Below are 24,281 nucleotides of genomic sequence, written 5' to 3'. Positions count from 1 at the left end.
AAAGCTATTGTCTCTAATTCCTTCCCTGTCTAGAGCCATCTCCCTCTGAGATGTTTCTGGCTGTGGCTTTGGCTGTGCTTCGCAGACAAAGGATTGTTTTTCTGGGTATCTAAGCATATGCCAAGAAAGTCTGTGACATCTGTGTAAACTGCTTTTGAGAAGCAGTGAAAACTCCAAAGGAAATGTAAAGAGAGCAGGCTTACCTGAGGTGCCTGGCTGGCAGTTGCACTGATAGCCATTTACCAGGTCAATGCAACGGCCCTCATTCAAGCACGGGCTGCTGTAACATTCATCTATCTGGTCACTGCAGATGGCGCCCATGTACCCGGGGTTACAGATGCAGGTGTAGGAATCAATCCCATCCTGACACTGGCCATGGTGGCAGGGATCAGGGTCACAGTTGTCAATGTTCTCCGCACACAACACACCAGTGAATCCTTGGGAGGAATTTTACCAAGAAGGATTAAAAACCAAAGCTGATACTCTACACCCGAACATAAATGTAGCTACATCCACTTATCCCCATATCTCCCATGCCTTAATTCATAATGCAGGAATGCACAGGTGAAACTATTTGCACTGATTTATAAGGCAGGCCTAGAGAGTTGTACTTAAAAAATCCAGACAGAACTAGATGCCAGTCTTGACTCTGCCACTTAATGACTCTGATGTTGGCTAAGTTACTCTGACTCTGAGCTTCAGTTATCACATTTGTAGAATGCAAGGTAAGAGCCAAGAGCTCTCCCAGGACTGCCATGGAGGATTAATACCAGTTCTTTAAATTGAATGTGTAGAATCCAAGTATCTTTTTCTAGTGATCAATGCTTTCATTGCAGAAATGCTTTAACTGAATCTTCATTCCTCATTGGGCTTCATGGGGAATAACTCTCAATATTTTTCCTGTATTTATTTACCTCTATAGTCCTTTCCTCCCAAACCTAACATATAGGTAATATAAGAATGGTTTCATGAACCTTATCTTCCCAATTCTAACTTTAGAGGACAGAAAACTCCCCTTTATTCCTCTCAACTCCTCCCAGAATCTTATGCATATGTAGTAAGCTTTTAATAAATACTTGCTGAATAAAATGAACAAATTATAAACATCTGAATGAAAAAGGGACAAATAAAAACTCCATGCAACATTAAGTCTCTTCGAGAAGACTCCAGTAAGGTTCTCCTCCCTTTTAAACATGACTTCAAGATTTTTCAACTTCCCTCCCATGAGCATTATTCTCCCCAAGTGGTATCTGGCCAGAGGACGACATAACCTGGAACTTCTCCAACCAGAGACGACAGTTCATGAAGAAAGAAGGAAGTTTAAGCCTAATCCAAGTAGGCCTAATAAGTGGTAATATTCTAGTACTAATAAAATATTGTTTATTTTTGTGGTATAGTTTGCTTCTCTGTGATCAGAAAGAAATGCACATAATGTTTACAAGTATTTAAGAACCCATTTTCTAAAATTAAAAAAAAGTCTTGAATTATATTCCTAATTTCTTTCTCTCTTAAGCAGTGGGATAAAAAATAAATTGGAAAATCCCCTTTTCTAATCATTTCTAGTCTTTTTCCACGATATTGGTCTGTGCAGAAGCAAATGAGTAACAGGGGACATTTGGCTCATTCAGATCACTCCCAACTGGGAAATGTGGCCACAGATCAGATAAGCAGAACATTTATAAACAGATCATTTCCCACTCTCATAGCAGAATTCAGGAAACAGTATACAAAGTTCCCCAGACAGAGCTCTCACACCTGTCCAGAGACACACCTGACTCTCACTGCATGATTTGTCTTTCAGACAGAAAACCTCTGCACTTGCACACAATTGCCCTTAGATTTCTGGGCCCCTGTTCTACCACTTGCCTCAAGGAACACAGTGACAGACCTCCTGTTGAGAAGCCCCAGTGAAAAATAGCTTTCAGATGGAATTCTTCCCTTTCCCAGAGGAGTAAGTCAAGCCAGCTGGAAACTCACCACTGCCAAAATCTGTCTCAGAAAGACATGGACACCAAATGGAAATGCCCAGGCCAGGCCACTATTGTGAAGAAGGAGGCAGGTGTTGTAGAGTAAAACAGTGAGAGCAGCAAAAAATATGCTGGAAGAAGTTATTTCAACACAGAACAGCCCCTGTCAGTGGAATGGCCTGGCAGGCAGCTGGAAGAGGACAGTCTCCTGTTTTGTTCGGGTGGACCTACCAGGGGAGTAAAAATGAGAAAAATCTTACCTGTGGCACACTGGCATTCATAGCCATTTGGGTGATCGATACACTTTGCCCCATTCAGACATGGAGTACTGGAACAGTCATCAATATCAATTTGGCAAACTGGCCCAGTGAAACCTTAAATGGGGACAGTGATGACACAAGACAAAGGATTATCCTATGTCCTCCTTATGAAATGATGTTCAAGGAGTGTTAGGATAAGTTATTCACAGGGCTTATACCAAAGAGTTAGCAAAAGTAAAATTATTCTCTCCAACAGCTAACTAGGATGATTGGGTGAAGCCCAGGGCATCAACCCATGTGTGTCTCCACGCCTTTTCCTCCCCCCTTGCATATTTCACCTTTTAGTTAAAATAGAGATTGAATGGTTACAGGTGAAGCATTTCAACAAGTGAGTGTAGCATCAGAAGAACTGGGACCTTCTCTCTGAAAACAATGAGAGATGCTACAGTGTATGGTAGAAAATTTGGCATGTCTTCAACAACAGCTTTGGGGAGCAAAAGGAGAGGCAGAGCACTCTTTCCAAAAAATTGACTTTTGTCTGTTTCTAACTCAGAGGTGAAATGTCTAAAAATAATAATCTTACCAATGGGCTTCAAGGCTATGACCCATGGGGGAAAAATAAAATCCTGAATAGCCTAAAACTAAGGCCTCTATGAGATATGAACTTTCTGAAATATACACACAGACAGAGAGGTCATGGGCCTTTCAGAGTAGACTTGGACTTCTGGCCACAAAGGATTTGAAAAACACACTAGCTGAAACAAATTCCCCATTTCTGTACACACACTCTCCTATTCTGAAGTGCTCACTTTAATGACTTCCTCATGTACAGCCCACACACATTCTCTCCTTTCTCCCTCTCTGTGGTCAGTCAGCTTTGTGCTTTCAAGGATAACAGGGGCAAGTGTGGGCACTTACCAGGTGGACACAGACACTGGAAGCGATTGACTTTATCCACGCACTGCCCATTGTTCACACAAGGGTTGCTCTGACATTCATTTATCTCCAGTTCACAATGCACACCTTTGAAACCTGAACAAAACAGACCACACAAGTGGCTTAAGAGAGAAAGAAAGGCACATTCCACACAAGAAAGTCCAAACTCGCAAAGATGACGATATCCTCTATAAGCATGAACATTTCTGCAGAGGACATGGGGACTGTGCCATGACAGTGACTGTTCCATCACACAGGGGAACCCCCTGGGATATCCCTGTCACTGTGAAGAGGGGGAAGAGGTTACCTCTGAAGACACTGGTACGATCTAGCATGCCAGTGAAGACAGTGCCACATTCTCTCACCAGTCCAGGCTTTGCTTTCAGGACAGTGACAGGCCCATAGCATCCCCACTGCTCATTCCTAAAGACCAGCTGAAGTGGAGATATTGCAGTTCTCAGGGTGTAAGTCAAGGTCAGGAGGGTCTCTCAAGGCTAGAGTGTCTAGCATCATTAATGAAGCAAACAGACACTGTCAGCCTCCCTTGTGACCTGGACTAGTTGTGCTCTCTGAGAGTTCAAGGAATGGTCTCTGCAGAAGAGCTCCAGAATACAACTAATTAGTCATGTGCACATCACTCAGGATAAATGGCTGGTTCCTATATAACTATGGATAAAAATAATTTCTATAAATGAAATGGCATGGTATTTGTAGTATACAAGGGAATCAGGAAAGCCTGCTATTTGAAAGATTCTGATGGTAAATATTTTATTAAATTAAAGAATACTTGCATTAAACCTTCATTTCTAAAATTTTTTGAGTTTTGACATAATGGGCTTGCTTAACTGGGTCGTCATAGCTCTAAGAATTCTAGCACTGCCTCACTCCTTATGAGTCCCTTGGCTGGGAGCCCCATCACTACTGGGAAGGAAATGATGACAGAGGTCACAGAATGGCCACATATCCTGAATGTCCCACCTAAGAGAAGCACAGGTGAGTGCCTCCTGTCTGGACCCCACGCACAGACGGACCCAAGTACCTGGCATGCACAGACATGTGAAGCCTCCAATCTTATCCAGACAGGTGGCGTCGTTCTGGCAGGGGTCTGAGTGGCACTCGTTGATGTCCATCTCACAACGAGGCCCTGCATACCCTTTCAGACACTCACAGTGGAAGGCACCATCTGTGTTCACACATTTTCCTGCGTGCTCACAAGGATTGCTGTTGGCTGAAAGAGACAAGAACCAATAATGAGGATCAAAGCACTTGATGGAGAAGTTCCACAGATATGGGTCTGATTGTTACAAGCATTAGGGCCAGGCATGTAATGGTCTGCTTCTCAATTTCCTATTTTCTCTGTAACAAATTCAAAAGGTAATAAGATTAGGGTAATCTTAAGTCTTGTGTGTCTCTGCTGCTCTTTTCCCCAACCCGTTACTAAGACACGGCTTTGTATCAAGAGTCAAGTATAGACCATCCATATATTTCGATTCCCAAAACAGACTATATGATTACACTGAAAGGTTAGTTGTATTGTAAACAGTGGGCAGGTAACAGGAGATCTGAGGTTGGGGCAAACATGCTCTTAGAGTAAAAGGTGCTTCAATTTAAGTTCTTGCTGAGCACAACACACACACGAGGAAAGTTTCCTCCAACTCACCCATGGCGCACTCATCCACGTCTTCTGTACAGTCAGCCCCTTTGTAGCCTTGTGGGCAGGTGCAAATATACTGTCCATTCAGGGGGTTGGTATCACACAGTGCCCCCTTGTGGCAAGGATTGCTGATGCATGCATCATCCAGATGACACAAGAGACCTTTAGCAAGAAGAAAGAGAAAATGTCCCTACTTAGGGAAGAGTTATCTCTCTTACGGAGGAGGGAAAACCATATACTGGCTCATAAAAATCCACTATGGAGATTGAGGCAACTTCCCTTTGGCTATCCTACATGAGGAACATGCTGCCAAATAAGGAATTTCTGCAGACAACCCTGGTATCCTCACCCTAACCCTTGGCTGGACCTCTCCTCAAGGGTAGAGTATTCTATAGGCCATAAAGTAAGATGGATAGATGACAGAGATAGGAAAATGGCAATAACCTTCCTGTAGCACTGCCTGATTCAGCAGACAAAAATTGAGGATGCCAGTTCAATAGTAATTTCTGAAAAACACAATAAATAATTTTCTAGTGTATGTCCAAAATACTGCATGCATCCTATATTTTATTTGGCAACTTACTTTTCCAAAATCATGCTACCTGGTGATTATGGGGCACCAGCATTTCACTAGCCTCAGAAAGAAAAAAAAAACTAGTTCAACATCGTCAGCCTATGCTTGGGCAGCCTTTTAATAATGTCAACATTCCTGGCTCAAGTGCCCTCAGGACTCTGAAGATATTACCAGGCCCATGTTCTGCATAGTTCACATGGGAACTGGATTTTCCACTCTGCAATTAGCTTAAGAACAGGTAGCTAAGGCTTCTTCTACAAAGCTGGAGGTGGAGTTTTTGGAAAGGCCTAGATACGAGAATATTTCAAAATTGCTGGGCACACAGTTCTCTCACCTAAGCTATCTTCTTCCATCACATTCCTCCTTTCATTGCTCTCTACTCCTAGAACCAGAAGCTGTTAAACTGAGAAGCTAGAGCAATGTTAACTCTTTAGTCAGTAACAATCCTCCCTTAGAGAAATATTTCTGTAGACACTGAGAGTTGAAATGCATTTAAATGCTTCTCTTCTACCAACTCCTCCTGAGCAAATAAGTTATTTCTCCTTAATATGAAGTCCCTACATCCATTTATTAGTAATTTTGTCTTAATTTCTGAGGTGTTTTTCAGTCTAAGATTTTAAAGTCAACATATGCTTCCAAGGCAATAGTGACTTTGATTTTTTAGGATGAAACACTAAGGTACATAAAGTTGAGATGAGAGCCAAAAGTGCCAAGGAAAAAAGACTAACTTTGTAGCACTTTGGCTAGCAATTACATTTCCAGAACAATTGCGAGCAATATCTTCCTACTGATGGTAATTAAAAGGACACAGTTACAGGAAGAAAGAGAAGGCAGAAATCCTGAATGCTCGTGGGCCACTTCCCTTACATCCAGCTCTGCCCCCATGCTGGCCTTACCTGCCTTTCCTTCTGGGCACATGCAAGAGAAGGAGGCCACACGGTCAATGCAAGTGGAGCCTGGAGTACAGGAGGCATAGGCACAGTCATCGACGTTCAAACTGCAGTCATCGCCACTCCAGCCATTAACGCACACGCAGCCATAGCCTCCGTTGCGGTTGGTACAAGTGCCTCCATTCTGACAGGCATTGGGTTGCAGCAGGCACTCGTCCACATCCTCTGTGCAGAACTGTCCTTTGGGGGAGAAGGCACTTTTGATTAGGCCTCTTCAGTCTCAAAGGATCAGTACCATAGCAGCACCCACACCTTCTTCTTCCTAATGTGACTTGCCTGAAATTAAGGCAAGCAGAACTCACAGCACATCAGGTTCTCCCATTAATTTTAAGGCCACCTTGACCCATCCAAATGACATTTATTCTAGGCAAATAACTTAAAAATGGAAGCTACTATTCTTAGAAACTCTGACACCATGAGAATTTAGCCAACCTGTCAACAAGAAGACAAGTCTTTTAGGCCTCCTGACTCAGTTAAATCCCTGGGACAATTAAACATGTTACTGAGAAGAGTGAGAAAAGAGTCTAAGAGATGAGTTAAGGAAAAGAATAATGAGAAGGAATGTAAAAGTCAAAATGTCACAGCAATTGTTCTATATCTTGCCTATCAATGTTAATAACCTGGTTATGAAACTGTACAATAGCATTACAAGATGATATTACCACTGAGGGAGACTTGGTAAAGGGTAGTAATACCTTTAAGTGCATATGAAATTAATTATCTAAAAATGAGAAACTTAATTTAAAAATGAAGGTCAGAGCAAGCAAAGGAGAGAGAAAAGACTAAGGACAATAAAAGCCTTGGTAAAATATGGGTGTGAAAAACAAAACCAATCATGAGATTGGAGCAAACTGTGCTCAGCCTGAGATATCCAAGCTTCAAGGATGCAAATTTTCCAGAATAAGACACAGAAAGCCAACCCTATGTGATAGAAGATAGAAAAGGGATCAGTATGCTCCATCCGAAAAAGAGCAAACTGGGGGGTGATAAAGATGAAACCAGTTATGGACCTACTGCAGGTCACTATGACAGCAATGGATGGGGGACTAGGGAAAGGCTCCCGGGACCCATGACAAGAAAAGGAGTATCTTCAACTAAAAGCAAGGGATTTGTGATTAACAGCAGTTTAGTGTCAGGCCTGTCGAACTGTAAAACAAGTTGATGAACTGGTCTTATTGGAGGTCTTTTTAATACCCGTTTCAGAGAGCTATCAAAGAAAACTAATATTTAGGTCATTTGAATTCTCTAAAACACAAGTGGCTGAAACTCAAAAAACCTCAAGGTCTCCTTAATTTTTTTCTTTGTAAAAGAACTCAGTGAATAATTCAAAAAGGTATTCTGTTGAAGAGGCCTCTTAATGAAAGAGCACATGACACTTATCCTCAGAAAACGCCAATGTTCTCTCTAGTCCCCAAAATACCTAGCAGTAATTCAATTGGCTCAAGTAGTTTCAGAAAACCTGCAATGTGCTCACCTGTGTAGCCATCATGGCTAGCCAAAGCTAGTTGTATCTAATCTAACCTAAGTGACCACCTATTCTTTACTTCCACTATTACACCATTATTTACACTCATCATTCTACCCATTACTACAGAACCAACATCATTCTATTGCACTTATTTAATTGCACATCTATCTCCCATTGCTTGGCTGCAACCAGCCTCTCAGTTCAGAAGTATTTTTTGTATTTCCAGCTAAGACCCCACTGCCTAGGATGGCAAGATGAGTGTGTGTGCATCTCTGACTTCTGTGCTCAGCATCCCCCCTTCTATGCTCCTCTCCTCACCCCATTTCTTCTATACATTCTTGAAGAAGCCACCATGTCTTTACGTGATAATGCCCTCCTGATACAGGATGGGCATCTGAGACAAGTTTCATAATGCTATGTCTCTTTCCAAACTTTTGGATTAGTGACACTTTGCTACATGGACCAAACGGATGAAGTAACTAGTCTACAGAGGAAGATGATAGAGGTGAATCAGAAGTGCACAGAAAAGAATCACAGTCAAGTTAATGGTTCTAGTCATTCCTGAAGCCCAGCTGCTCCAAACCCTTTCAGGGGCATAGCTATTCTGAGAGATGTCCCTTGCAATGTGTTTCCCTAATTTCAGATGGGGATCTCGTTGCAGCCCACAGTATTAACTAATACAGAGTGCATCAGTGAGTACAGAATTGAGTGTGTGCATTTGGCTATGACTTCTGCCAGGGCAGGTGATGTCATTTATGACAGAAAGCTTTGCTCCCTTACCACACTGACAGACATGCTACCTCAGATAGAGACAGATGTGTAACTAGAATATAGGTGGGATTTAGAAATAAAAACATGGCCAAGGAGGTAAAGAGTTGCTGTAACCCAGAAATTACTGAGTATCTTGTATATTACAGTTATGCTAAACTATATGCTAAACTAAAATATATATGCTACACTCAAACCAAATGATGTGCTGAATGTGAACAATTTGGATGTTATTTTTCTTTTTGACTGGCTCCATGATAGCTCTGAGTATAAGACACTGTGTGTTTAAAAATATCTCATGTATTCTTTATGCATTGTAATACCCAGCCACTTAAATATTGCAGTAAGACAGATTAGGTAAATAAACAACACTTGGAATGCAAATTCGGCACTCAGGAAAGGAAACCAGAAGTCACTGATTGCTGACTATAAAGCAGGCATTGCACCTGAGCTGTAACGAAAATTACATCATTTGTAGTTGAGGAATTAGGCTCAGAGAGGTATAATAACTTGCCCAGTGTGAAGTTTTCTGCACTCAAGTAGAGCTGGGCTACCTTAGCAGAGTAGAGCTACCTGATTCTAAAACTCTTAATGAGAACTTGTGATGTGAATCTCACCTTTTCAAAACTATCTCTGTGTGTCTCAGGTTCCCAAACACACAAAGGCATGGGGAAGTGGAAAGGATAAAGAAGGTGAGGATTAGAATCATGACTCACCCAATCTGATTATTGGAAAAACTTACGAATACAAATTACTATCTAAAAACCAAATGTACTTTTGGGCACAGTTCACTAACTTTTTGAATGAGATTGATTTTTGACGGTTACATACAATAACTGGACATCCTAAGACAGTATATCTCTTAGGTAGTGTTTGTTAGAGAAATCAAGTTGAGAGCCGAGGGCACGCTAGCTTGTAAGAATTTCCTACAGAATTTATCATTTTTCTGTAAGTTGTAGGCACATTTCTCCAGAACAGCATTCCTTCCCAAGCTCACTTCTGCCAGATTTTTTTTCTCCTCCTAATTCCAATTCTATCAACCAGTTTTTTAATTCAGAAGGTAGAAAACAGTAACCCAGGGGGCCACTACAGTTGCCTGTTCCAAAATTCCCAATGAACATCTTCTAAGACACTGTGCTTCCTTCACGTTATCACCCTCTTGGCATAGGAGGAAACCAATGTAGAGGCCTATGAATAAGAAATAAGGCTCAGGAAGGAGAGGGAAGCTTCCCAAGGTCAGAAACCAGTAAGCGAGAACACTGTCATTCAAATCCAGATCAGTTTGACTCTAAATCTACTAACTTTCTACTGCAGCACAGTTAAGTGTCCAGGATTTGATCCTAGGGTTTTAAAGAACTGAGAAGGCATAAAAGCTTGAAACAATTAAAGAACACCTTTGTTAGAAATGAATAAAGGTCCCTAAATATTAAACACTGAAGTAGGAAAATTTCTTGGTGATCATCTAGAGATGTTAGGTACATTTAGGTCATTCAGTTTTTCCCACTACATCCTGGGCTCACTGAGGGTGGTAAAGTTAGGACTTAAAAGATATCAAAATGACTAAAGTGTATTCTTTGGCTGGAGTTTAAAAGGAAAAAGGCTGGAGATGGTTTGAAGTTTGGAATTAGACTATGAATTTTGAACTTGATACAGCAGGCAAAGGGAATTATGATAGGTTCCTGGGTGGAAGAAGACAGGATCCAAATTGCCTTTAAAGTCTAGTCTCCCAGTAGAACACTGGAGGGACTAAAAGCAAATGCCTTTCAGTTAACAGGGAGAAAAGGAGAGAGCACCAAGTTATGAGCGACCTAGCACATAAACGCCTCTGGTGAAAAGGGACGGCTGTGTTGTTTCCATGCCTGACCACGCTACTAAATGTTCAATCCAAACAAGCCTCAGCATGTGTCATCACCTGTCTCAACACACAAACTTTGCTGGGGAACTCCAAAATATATTGTACAAAGCTCAGTGAGACAAGTTTTTGAGGGCATCAATTATCCCTCTTAGTAATTTCACCTGCTAGATACTACAGGCTACTGCCATTAAACACTGAAACTAAGGCCCCTCCCATTTTCTGTGTGTAATTGAAAAAGAAATTACTTGTTTTTAGAAACCACCTTCTCTCTTGCCACCATGAGTCTGGACTAACTTGGTGTGAAATGTCATACTACCAAATCCTTTGCTCACACCTTAAATGCTTAGAGCCTTCTGTAGCTACCGATAATTTTCTGGCTGATAGTTTTGTCTCATAAATTATTTCAAACACGTGTCTCCCCTTCATGTATTTTACTCCAGCCATGAGGGCTCACTGTTGGTCCCTTAAAACATTAACTTCCTTCCTAACTCAGAGCCTCTGCATATCCTGTTCTCTCCACCTCAGATATTCTCCCCCTCCTTGATTTATATGGCTAGTTACTTCTCATCCTTTGAACTCATATCCATGAAGGCAGAAACTGCATCTCCCATTCACCTCAGTTAACAAGTCATGCACTGTACCAGACACTTGGCATCAGTGGTAAAGTAGACCTCAAGCCAAATCTAGTGAGCTCATTTTTACAGACGAGGTAACCAGGACCAGAGAGGTACAGTGACTTGCTCACAATTGCATAGCTAGCTGGAAGGAGAATTCAAAAGAGACAGACTTAAAAACAGAAATTGGGAGTTGCTAACAGCAGATTAATTAAGTGTTTAAAAGGGGGAAGGTGACTCTAAGCTGACCGTTGAGGGGCAGGGCAGAATTAAAAACATAGGGAAGAGCAAGGTGCCTCAGTAGTGCTACTAAGGAAGATGACACTATTAGAAAAATAGTCTCACCATTAGAAAAATAAGTACGCTGTGCTGGCTTTACAGGAGTAGGATCACTTTCATACTGATCTTTCTTACTGGACCACCCTATTGTCTGGAAACTATAGGGTACATTTGGGTACAGCAGTGGCAGTAACTATAAAAGTGAGCCCAAAAGGACTGTACTGAAATGGAAAACCATGACCCGGATCTCATTAGCATCAAGCTCTAGCCCAGTGAGCCATAGACCATGAAACAGACACCATTTGTGAGCTGCAATATGCTGGGATACAAACAGCTCGTGGTGCCTTCCTCAAGATACAACAAACAAACCATCAATCTGACTTGGAGTTACAAGTGACTGGGAAGTAGGAGGTGGGGGGGCATGGAGAAAAGAAATGATCACTGAGCCTTAGCAGTTTGGGAAGAAGCCCTCTCCTTCCTAGTCATCTCTCAACTGTGAAGTGTGTGGGAAAAACTTTTATCACATCAATGGCCCTGTTAAGGGTCAACTCTTATTGCAACAACAATCATCACATGAGAACATATAAAAAAAGAGCTTGGCTGGCCCTTGCCCTGACCCTTCTACCTCCTCTTCTGTGGTTAAATCAAGAGAATTCAGTCTCCAATATACCCTTCCAACCAGCAGTCGCCCAAGCTCCTGAGTGGTGGAGTTTCATCTTTTCACTTCATATCAGAATATTCTTATAACTTCTGTCCTACAAAACCTTCTCCTCTAGACAGATTTTTCCATTCCACTGCTGAAGTGAAAGAACAGAGGGCAAGCTTAACCATTATGCTGCCAGCTGGGATGAAAGCTGGTTGAACATTCTGTATAAATACTGGAGTCCACGCATGTACCCAAATGCACAAGCATGAATGTGCATATGAGGCCTGGGGTATACAGTGGCTAAGGGGATGATGTGAGTACAAGTGGGGGGATTCATGTATGGACAAATGCAAGAATCGCAATGAATGTGAATGTTGCCACTATTTATAGACGCCATCACCTTTTTTCTGGACTCCTCAAAAGACTGCTTTCCCTGCATCCTGGTCAATAAATTTCCTAAAGAGTCACCAGAATGATATCAACATGTACAGTGGACTGTGCCACTTGTTTGCTCAAGCCCTTTGATGACTTCCATTATACTTTAGATAAAATTCTAAATCCTACCATGGTTTTCTGCCTGCCTCTCTAGTCTCCCCTTTCGAAACATTACTAGCTCTATCACTTTAGCTTTTTTTCATTTCTCAACATTATCACAATTTTTCCCCTCTCATCAGGGTCTTTGTATGTGCTCTTCCCTGTGCCTGGAATACTCTTATCCCCACCTTTCTCTAACTAATTCTGACTTGCTGTCCACAGCTGAAATGTCACCTTTTCAAAGAGACATTACCTGCCTACCTCAAGTTCAGTTGTTTCTGCCTTTTAATATGCTCTGCTACTTTCCCTGAAGGCATTTATTACAGTTCAAAGTTATAAAATAATTATTTTATTTATGTCTGTGTTTCTTATCAGAGTGTAAGTTCCTTGAAGATGGGTGGTAACTATTTACTCTATCCGTAAATCCCTGACATTTACCACAGCGTCCAGCTAATAATATTGTGTAGTATTCAAAAATATTTGCAAAACAAATGTTTATCTGTTCCTTCCTCCTCTTAAGTCACTCTAATCCCAAAATAATAATCATCTTCCAATTCATCTCCTTCACACCTTCAGGCTGTCTCTATTCTATTCATCATTCCTTTATCTACATCCACCAATCAATACACAAAACTTCTCATTCCGGGCCCCTCCATAGTTGCTGAACTCCATCTACATTATACTACACAAAATTCATCTTGTCTTTTGACCCTAATCCTTCAATGATGTCTCACAGGTAACTCTACATTATTGTGAGTACCTTCCTTCTTCAACTGAAACCTAAGATTTCCCCCAAAGACTATATCCCAGTCGGCCATCTTGGCTGAGATCTTCCTCTTCCAATTATTTCCATCTGCGTAAAGGTAAGTAGGTAAAGAATCCATTTTTCTTTATTCCCAAATGCTGCTACTAACTTCAAACAGTAAACATTAATTCATTAAGCTACTTCTAGGTACAAGACGCTGTGTTAAGCACTTAATTGCAAATTTAATCCTCTTGTATAATCAATCATTCCAGCTTTACAGATGTAGTATAGATGTAGGGGCCTGGTCCCCACTGAAGAAAGGCACTAAAGTATTTCAGGGAGGTAAAGAGAGTGACCCTGAAAGAACCCAGTAACAGCTCTAAATTTGGAGGGATGAGGGCGGGTCAGAAACGAATGGAAAATGTAATGCCCCATTCACTCATTTATTCAACAAATATGAATATACTATATGCCAGGCTTGACCTATACACACTGGGATTATAATGCTGAATAAAATAGTTGTGGCTTTTACCCTTCAGAACTTATAGATAAATACAGGTTTTACAACCAAACAAACAATAACATAGGGCAAAAACTGCTCTAATAGACACATGTTGCTTGGGAGCACAGAATAGAACAGAGAAGAACTATACTGTCCAGTCCAGTTGAAGATAATATGTTGATTGGCAAGCTACAATTACAGGACCTAATGACATCCCGTATCAAGGCAGTGTATTTTTTTGACAATTCATTTTCCTAGATTCCCCTTCAAACCACCTAAGTTTGCATTAACAACCAAGAATTTATTATCTAAACATTAACAGTAATTGCAGCATTTGGCTCCATATTCTGAGGTCATAGCAGGCTCTTACTTTAACTACTTCTAAAGTTCTTTTATCCATTTGTTTACTGCTATGTAATCCAAACTTAGATGACTCCCTCGTGCCAGAGACTGCACAAACCTATAAAACAAAGAGATAAGTACAACAGAATATCTTGGGGACAGACTCAGAAGTAGGCCATCTAATGCTACCTTAAAGTCAGAATGAGCTGCATTATAGCTGAATAAACTTTAAATTACTGAGAGAGAAAGACAGCAAGAGCAAGAAAGATAGAGAGACTTCATATGTTACCCAGGTTGTGTAAGAGCCCGTATGTGTGTGAGAGTGTATATAGGAAGGGAATGAGTGGAGAGTATTTCAGAAAGAAGGAAGTGTGTATGCATAGGTTTGAATAGAAGAAATAACATGGCTCATTTGAGACCATAAAAAAAATCCATGGGGTTCAATCACAAGACATGCATCAGGGAGATATGGCTGCAGAGGGAGTGATAAGCAGAGCCTTACAACTCTACCCAAAGACAGGGAGGACTCAGTGAAGTGTTTTAAGCAAAGAAACAACACAATCCAATTTGTGTTTCAGAATGCCCACTCTGCTGCTCTGGGGAGAATGGACTGAACTCTATCTCACCCTTCCAGGTCAATAGCAATTTAAAACACTGGGGAGTTCCAGGGCTCTAGTGGCCACTATAGCAACAAGAAAGTCTGTGGTGCATCTGGGGCAAATTCCAGATGCAGTAACACCAAATAACATCCAGGCTCAGAAGCTGTATGGTGAGCAATGGATGCTGCACCAATGCTGGACATTCAGAAAGTTGACCCCTGACACAGAGAAGAAAGTGGCTCCAAGCTTTAGTCCCCCTGCCTGGAGGCCCGCGCTCTGGTTCTTTCCCCCTCCTTCGGCTGCTGGGCTGTTTTACTAGTTTACATAAAGGACCCCTCACTCCCCTGGGAGAAAAAACTATCTGCAGTAGGGGTTCCAAAGAGAATGGACATCCTCTCTTTCTAGGCAATTATTATGAACAAATGGGAAAAATGGAAAAAATAACATGGGGCCTGTGAAAACATTCTAAAATATAAAAGATGGGGAATGTACTACTTAAGATGTATGAAGAACATACTTGTGAAAAATATTCATTTACAGAAATTGAACACATTTTAGAAAGAACTGGTTCTATATTCTGAAGAAATTTAGGTACATATAGGTTCTAAAAAGAAATGGAAAATAATATAGGACACCAGACTCTGATGAAAGGAAGCAGGCTGAGAGGCAGAAATAGAGAGGACCTAGGTACAATGAGTAAATGTTATAAATGATATAAATAATATAAAATGCAGTTTAAATAAAATCACATTGGAAGCTACAAAGGACAGAACAATAAAGAAGAATAAATAAGTGTTATGAAGGAAAAATGTAACAAGTTCTCATAAAATGCAAAGAAAAAAACAGCAAGAGAAAAAATAGCAAGAGAGAAGATTCCAGCCACAGGGAAGAATCATGACCTTATGCAAAGGTAACAGGTGTTCCTGAAAACACAAAAACAAATGAAAAAGACAATATTTTCTGAGGTGAGAATAGAACTATGTGTACAGATCCAAAGGGCTCAAAAAGTACTAGGATAAAATGCCTATAACCTAATACCTCTGGTTAAAGATTTGGTTTGAAAGCGAGGAGAGACGGAGACAGAGACAGACCTGTCTGGGACTTCCCTATGACACTCACATCTAGGAACTTGGTGAGATTAGTGTATGACCCAAGAATTCAGTATCTAGGCAAGAGGCCATTTGTATATGAAGGCAACTAAATCAAAAGGTATTTCCCAAAACTCCAAGCATTCTGAAGACATATCAACACATAACTTCTCTGGAAAAAAATACTCAAAGATGTACTCATCTGATGGAAAAATATAAATCAAAATAAATAACTTGGGAATGAAAAGGTTGTGTTATAAAAGTACTAGTAGTTAACAGAAAGCAAGTTACACATAGAACTAAGCCTAAAACATTACACATTGGATTAGAAAACAATGTAAATATCAAGAATAATTTTAAAGAATATGTATCTGATTTTAAAACTCAACAGTAACTATACTATAATGTGAATTTTAAATATCAGACCATATAAACAAAATGTGGAGAGCAAAGAAACAATATTCCTCACCTTACAGAAAAGGAGATTAGTGTACAGTTTTATTTTGACATTAAAAAATAGAGATGGATTCAAATCCAAATTTTTCTAAACATGTATACCTTTAAAAATAAAAAGAATACTAAATACTATAATCTAAATCACCTCATCTCTATCTATTGTCCACATGGACCAATTTCCACTTCCCCAAATGACTTAAGGACACAGTTTACGTTCCTCTCACTCTTTCCTCCCTTTCTCCTCTGAAAACAGTATCTGGTGTGGGAACCAATAAGGTCATCTAAGCCAAGAGTTCTTACTTTTCTCAACTCATATGACCTCCACATGTGCTGCATATCACAAACATACATTCTGGATCTCATTATACGACATTCATTGTTCCAATTTCGAGATCTCAAACTTGGTACACTCTATGCTCGCCATCTTCATCCCTTCCCATTCCCAACAACCATTTCACCTAATTTATCTGCAACTAAAACTTGTAAAAGTAAGCCCCTCCTAAATAACCCAGTTCATTAACCAGCCCCCTTTCTAGCTGTCTTATATGGTGGGTCACATGAATGAAGTTCCTGTCCTATGGCTCCAGCCCTGCACCTCCCTCTCTCCCTTTTCCAGCAGCACAAAATGTTGAATAAGTGACTATGCCCCCTTCCTCATCACTCACTTTTCTTCCCAACCCTTGCAATCTGGTCTGTTTCTCTCTTTACATTGAAACTACATTTTAGAAGATTTTCAAGGACTTAAAAAATCTGATTAACTCTGTGCAATTATTCTTTTTTTATTCTCCTGGTTGTAATTGATTTGATAACCATCATTTGTTAAAACTGGACCTGGGAATGCCAAAGTAAGTAAGACCAGTTCCCCAATCCTCCAGAGACTAGGAGTCCACTAGGCAAAGCAAGCATATAAACCAGTAAGAGAAGTAAAATATTGCAGCAGCTACCAATAGAGGTGTATAGATTTGAGTTAAGGGCACAATCTTAAAACACACCCCTGACTCAGTGATGCTCTAACGGTAAGCTGCTTCCCAACTCTCACACATTCCCTTTTCTCATCCTCCTCCTTTGGATCCCTTTCCTCATTCATTTTCTTTAGTGTAGAAATTTCTCACAATTCAGGTTCTACCCTCTGTTCTTCTCACTGCACACACTTTCCTTTACACACCTGATCCATTTCCAAGGCAACCAAAAACAAAACTCAAGCTCTGAGTCTCTAGCCCCTACCTCTGTTCTGACTTCCTGGACCTTACCGCTAAATGTCTTTCAATTGGAAAACTTATCATTAGCTCTAGCCCATTTGTCAACAGTCCCCCCATTTTCCCATAACTCAGATTCAAAATAGAAGTTAATTCTTCTCAATCTCCTCCCTTATCCAATTGAGTATGTAAATGGTCCCTAATTCCTATTGATCCTTCTTTCAAGCTCTCGCCCATTCATACTTTCTACCTCCTACTGTGGTTATGTAGACTTATTTCTTTCTGGTAAATCTGACCCTCTTTTAAAGATAGAAGGGTCAAATTTCTTCATGTCTTTTATGCAGCCAGCATAGTATACTGAATATAACAGTTATTCAATAAATATCTGTTATTGAAGCTACCTTACAATCATTCTGTGGAGGCTTTGAAACCCATGAAGTGAAACTGGATCTTGCCTGGGATGTAGCCAAAGCCAGACACTGAGTCATGCATGGATGAGGGCAGAGGAGATCCCTCAGTCTCGCCTCCTGCACTTAGTGGGGAGCTATGCTAACCGCTCACCCATGTCCCCGCCAGTACAACCACTAATCAGCTCTGAGACCTCTGGGGTGAAGGTGCTTCAGGTTAGCACTCTGGCAGTCTGCCCAACTGATGGCAAACCGAAATTGGGGCTGGAAGCAGAATTCCAGAAAACAAGCTTATTATCAAGACTTCACAATCCAGTTGATGGCAAAAAAACTGAAATGGGAGATGCATTTCCCCATTCCCCATGAAACATGCAAATAAGAAAACTTCTACATTCCCAGTTATAATTAAATAGTTTCTACTATCAACCAACAAGAGCAGAAAAGTGATTGTGAGAAAAAGCTCATCCTAAAGACCAGTTTGTCGCCAACTAGAGGCTAAATTGGAATAGGAGCATTTAGTTCACAACCAAAATAACACCATAAAAAGACTCCATTTCCAGACAAGGAAGCTCATGGAGCACCTCTGGCAATATATGCCTTGCTGATTTATACCACAAAATTTTACTGAAATTGGAGTAACCAACAACGAAGGGGACTTTAACCCACTCTTCAGGATCATTGTGTTACAAAGGAGAGAGAGCTCAGAGAAAATGTGGTCAGTTTTATTTGACTTATATCCACCTAACTTTCATTGTTCACTTCTGCTTAGTGTCCCAAAGCACTATTCCAAGCCCAAGCTGAAATTACAATTCTGGGTTAATAACAAGCACAGGAAAATAAATCACGTCTGCCCTAGGAGTGAACCCAAAACCAAAAGCTGCCAGAGAGGAATTTGTGAGTTGAGTTTAGAGGCAACTTTAATTCTGAAGGAAATGAACCTTTAAAAAGAAAATTAAAATAACAATCTACGTAGACAAAACATTAATCTATACTGCCTTAGTTAATTTGGGGGCCTTTCATAACTTTTTTTCTTAAGTGGATATCTGCCAAAGCAGAACTTCTTTCACAAGACGGCAACTGGCTTAGGGCCAAGCCTGGTAATCATAAAAACATTTGTGCTCAGGCTTCATCAGATCCTTAGGACTACTTCCATTCTGCAGAGGAACCATCTCTATAACAAGATTCCAGTAAGAAAAGTAAATCATTGTCCAAACCCAATACCATTTCTTTCTTCTACCCGGGCTTTAGCTTGTCCAGAACAGTGGAAGCTTTTGAAGGTCCAAATTATTACTAACCTAGGTAGCCATGTCAGGTAAAATCGTTCTGTGTTGGGCTAGAAAACAGTTCTGTCCGCCACTGATGTGGAAACCACACCAGAACATGGGCACCATGCTTTCCTTTAGTGGGGCCAACTCCAGGCCCCTCTACAGAGAGCTACACATACACCCTCTACCACCCAGGGTCAGAGAGGAGACACCTACATGGCAGCAGCAATGGTAATACCTACAGAACATCTCTGCATCTAAAGTAGTATGTCCAGTAGAAATATCGAAGAGACGCAGATGTAATTTTAAATTTTCTGGTAGCACTTTAAGAAGGAAAAAAGAAGCTAGTAAAATTAACTTTAATATTTTATTTTATTTAACTCAGTGTATCTAAACCATCATTTTAACATCTAATCAATATTTCCAAACATTATTAATGAGACATTTTACTTTTTTTTAATACCATGTCTTCAAAATCAGGTATTTTACAACTATGGCACATCTCAATTCAGACCGGTCACATTTCAGGTGCTGAGTATCAAGATGTGGCTAGTGGCTACCATACCAAAATGCATTATCTAGAATATTTTACAAGATAATTGTTTGCTAAGTAAATGAAAAACTCAAAAAGCTTTTTACTGTACCATTCATTCACCTAATACCCCAATAAAGTAACTAAGAGATATTAGTTCCATGGATGGCAAATAAAGCCTTCCCCCTCCCCCCCAAAAAAGAAAGCTGACTCATTTACCTCAAATCAAACCATAAATAGACTTGGAAAAATTCTGGTCACCCTGAAGTCTAAAATTTGCTATGAGAGACCAAGCCTTCTATGCATGTGTACATACAACACAGTAAGGCTCTTCTCACTAAAAACATACCAAATTCCCAAATCTTCATTTATTTCCAACTGATACTTAGTATTTTTAGCTATAGAATCCCATCCATTCTTTTTCAGATAGCTGGCAACTTCACTCCCTCTCTTAGCACCCGACCCCAACCCCTCTTTTTTTATTTTGTCAAAAGCCAGAGCAAACAATTCATGCTTCAACTCTGCAGCCAGAAACTGTAAAGGGAATTTTGAACAAAATGTAATAAAGCCTTTTGGTATAATAAAAACACACCACACTGAATATAAAGCATTCACTTAATTTAACTTCTAATCTCAAAATAACCAGGTAAATTTTTAAAAAGGAAAAAAACCAGAGTAGATCATCATACCCTAAAATGATAAACTATAAATTGAACTTTCAATCACTTAAAAAGAATCAAAGTACTTAAAAATATAAAAGTTTTCAAAAAGATAACCCACAGAGAACATTTGTATAGGAAGAAGACCACAGATTGAGTATAAACTTGGAGTAAAATGAGGCCAGGGTCAAACCTGTCCCAGCCACTATATGCCTTGAGTAAACAGTTAAGCCCTTCTGATATTCATCATCACCTATAAAAAGAGTATTTAATAAACTCTACCCCTATTACAGTTATTGCAAAGATTACATAAAATCAACATTGTAATCAGCACCGTATTTGGGTGCTAATGAACATTAGTTACCTCCCAGCCCCAGTTATTTCTTTAATTTGTATGAGGTAGAAAATACTAACCTGAATTTATAGCTGTAATGCCGATAGAAATAGGAACCCTACACCCCAAAATTATCTTTCTGTTCTTCTCGTAATGAGGTGGGGGCTACGATGGTAAACAGCTCAGCTACTGAGAACAAAGACCCACCCTCTAACCTGGTACATCCCACACCTCAATATTAGCACATAGCAATGCCAACAATAATGTGGCGAGTATTATCACAGAGGACTGTATGGGAGAGTGATGAAGCCCAGCAAAGAACACTTAGCTCAGCCTGGAGAGATGTGAAAAAGGTCATGCAGGCTTCCTGAAAGGGGCAAGCACTTAATCTGAGTCAGGCAGGCAAAAACGGTGAGGACAAGAGGGAGAAGAGTGGAGAAGGGAACTCTAGAGAAAAGGAGTGGTATTAATAGCGACGACACAGGACGTGGGAGATACAGGAGAACTGGAAACAGTTTTTATTGCTGGAATATGAAGTACTGCTGGATGTATGAAAGCTTGGAGAAGCAGACAGGGGTGAGGCCAGGAAGGATTCCTTCACCCATATGAAGTGGAAGAGCCTTAGACTTTATCCTACTGGTGGTGAGGACAGCAAAAAGCAAGGTTGTTACTGAAAACCAAAGAACTGGCAGGAGAGAAGCAGAGGAAAGAAAACTGCAGTGAGAAACTAAAGGCTGAGAGTCACTTTAAATGACAGCAGATCAAAAGAAATAAACGTTGCCACACTGAACTTACCCATCATTTTTGCCTTTTCTAGAAATACAAGAACATACAGGGAAAAAACATCTTATAAGGACCTTCACAGAAAAGGTATTTATTAAACATCCTGTGGTAAGATATTTTGGTAAAATATCATTTCACTGGGAAAGTTTCCCCCAAGATTGGGCCTTCCTAATTAATATCAAAGCAGAAAACTGAGTGAGGTAACAAAGAAAGACCGGCAATGAAGTCATAATATCACTTAATCTTGATTGGCATCGGAAGCCTTAGTACTACACAGAGTCACTCTGCCACAGGGTGAGAGATGAGTATGGGCTCGAGTTCCTAACAACTATCCCATCCCACCCAATGCCACTGTGAGAGACATTAAAAAGAAAAATTCAAATCTTTCCAGTTATTGTCATATAGTTAACTTCACAGTAATTTTTAAGTTGAAAAAAATGGCCTTTGAAAATTCTACCACAGAAATGGCAAAAGGTACAGAGAGCATGGCAGAAAGAAGAGAGAGTTGGGAGTCAAGTCCCAGGATCAAGAAACCAAGAAGAAATTCTAGGGGAAGTCCAGTTTTAGGGGAACCCAGTGGGAAAGTATTAAAAAAGGGCAGTTTGGGGATTAAAAGAAGAAATATGTGCCCTTTCAGGAAATCATGTTATTGAAGTTTTAAACTCTTTTAATCTGTTTGGTTCACAGTCTACAGCTCTAAAAAGTACTCTAAATAATTAGCTGCTACAGAGGAGGAAAAGCAATTTATAGCACTAAACACCAGGTAGTGTTGGCGGCAATCCAACATCAAGGCTTCTTTGCTAGGCACCATCCCTCACTGGTACTGAATTTTCTTCTTTACACCATAACTTACTGGGTTTCCATATTAAATTAATCAATTTCTCTCAAAAAGGCTCAGTTCTTAATCACTTAATTAGTTCTTAACTGTCTCCACTTTCGGTTAGATAAACAGAAATCGGATCCAAACGTCTGCATAAAATCAACTTAACTTTCAAACAGAAGTAGAAAATCTGCCTAAGACAGTATCAGAAACTTCCAAGAGGTTGTAGAATTAAGCAAGACTACCCTTCTACTTTCAGGGGCAAAAATCTTTGTTTTTGTCCTATGCACAAAAGGATACAAAAAAGGGAAAAATAAAAATATAAATGAGTGTCATAAAAATAAGTTATCAAGAGTATCAGCCCTTTGAATAATTATAGGGCATAACAATAAGATGAGATAGGGTTCTGTCTATGAAAAGCAACAGCTCTGAACTCTTAAAATCTCTATAACTTACTTTTATTTTTTTTAAGTCAGAACAGGAGTATTCTAATTATAATTTTCTTATAATTATGATTATTCTTTGATACTACACCAAAACTTGACACATTGTAGTTTCCTTTTTTCAGCTTTAATGAGATATGATTGACATATAACATTGTGTAAGTTTAAGGTACACAATGTGATTATTTAATATACATATACATTGCAAATAATTACCATAATAAGATTGATTAGTTAGCACATCCATTATCTCACATAGCTACCATTTGTATGTGTGTGTGGTAAGAACATTTATATCTTTGCATTTAAGCATGTTCTTTTCTTTCAAATATTTATTATGCATCTGCTACATTCCAGACAATGTGCAATGCTTCCCAGACAACCTCAGAGTCTGTCAATAATGCTCTTTTCTCACATCTGCCACAGCACCTAGTACAGGGCTGAGTTCAGAGCAATACCTGTGAACATGTTTCTTTACATGAACATGGGAAAACCTTGAGGGTTAGCACAATGATCTAGCACAGAGACCCTTGTGAAAGGTGCCTACTTCAGTTACAGCCTGCCTTGGGTTACTAATCTATGCCCCATCCTGGTTTTAGCCACACTATACATACCTGTCCACTGAGGGGGACAGCGACAGTTGTAGGTATTGACCCCGTCCACACACACCCCTCCATTCTGACACCTGTGGTTAGGGCAGTCATCGATATTCCGCTCGCAGGTGCTGCCTTCAAAACCTGGTAAGAGAAGAACAAGTGAAAATGATGAATTCTATACAGAAGAAATGATCTTCTCTTCTCCTGTAGGGCATGATCATCAGAAACCTACTTCATTATTTCAGTTCAGCAGCTAGCAGCTGGTGAACCCAGGACTCACTGTATTAAAAATCCTCGTCTTCTGCCTTCTCTTGCCTTGAGCATAGCTAGATAGTTAAAGTTATTCATTATGCCATTGACATGCTTTCACAGTTACCTCACAAGTTTCATGAAATAAAACCCCAGTGAAGACAAATTTCTATTTGGGACAGCTATTCACTGGTTCTTAACAAAGGTATTAGATTTATCTTAGCTCCATGCTAGATTAATGAGAACAGATAAAAGATTATCTAATTAGATTTAAATTTATTTTTCCCCTTGGGATTACTGTTTGGGAAAACTAGGTGGGGGTGAAGGGCATAAGAAAAATATCGAAGTTAAAGTCTGATGATATAAATCAAGTTCCAACCTCACAACCTATAAACTGCTTCACACATGGTAAATTCCTAACTCTGAACCAGGGGTGTCAAACTCATTTTCACCAGGGGCCACATCAGCCTCGCAGTTGCCTTCAAAGGGCCAAATGTAATTTTAGGACTGTATAAGTGTAACTACTCCTTAACAGTTAAGCAAGAGCTCAGCGCTGCTGCCAGGTGGAAACAAGGTGCTGGCCGGATAAAACAAGGTGGAGGCCGGGTTCAGCCCGCGGGCCTTGTGTTTGCCACCTGTGCTCTGAATCAAATTCCTCATCTGTAAAATGAGGTTGACTCCACCTTCCTGGCCTGCCTTTCTAGGTTGTTGTAAGTGCCACATCACAAGTAAATGTAATACAAATATAAAAAACTATCTG

General features: G+C 40.1%; 1 protein-coding gene across 2 annotated transcripts in view; it reads right to left on the bottom strand.

The window, feature by feature from the left end:
• The window catches only part of NOTCH2 (notch receptor 2), a 204,731-nt gene that overhangs the window by 54,255 nt on the left and 126,195 nt on the right, over nt 1-24,281 (bottom strand). For both annotated transcript variants that reach the window (XM_037167776.2, XM_037167786.2), the window contains 7 exons: nt 23,291-23,413; nt 6,288-6,521; nt 4,824-4,979; nt 4,203-4,391; nt 3,146-3,259; nt 2,228-2,341; nt 204-437 (listed from right to left, as the gene is read on the bottom strand). In XM_037167776.2, the coding sequence (XP_037023671.2) occupies nt 204-437; nt 2,228-2,341; nt 3,146-3,259; nt 4,203-4,391; nt 4,824-4,979; nt 6,288-6,521; nt 23,291-23,413 (1,164 nt within the window). The remainder of the gene's footprint in view (nt 1-203; nt 438-2,227; nt 2,342-3,145; nt 3,260-4,202; nt 4,392-4,823; nt 4,980-6,287; nt 6,522-23,290; nt 23,414-24,281) is intronic.

The sequence above is a fragment of the Artibeus jamaicensis genome, unplaced genomic scaffold (assembly GCF_021234435.1).
Source record: "Artibeus jamaicensis isolate MK-2021 breed Jamaican fruit bat unplaced genomic scaffold, CSHL_Jam_final scaffold_1689, whole genome shotgun sequence".
NCBI classification, from domain to species: domain Eukaryota; kingdom Metazoa; phylum Chordata; class Mammalia; order Chiroptera; family Phyllostomidae; genus Artibeus; species Artibeus jamaicensis.
The sequence above is the reverse complement of the archived record's forward strand: the minus strand, read 5'-3'. Positions and strand labels throughout refer to the sequence as shown.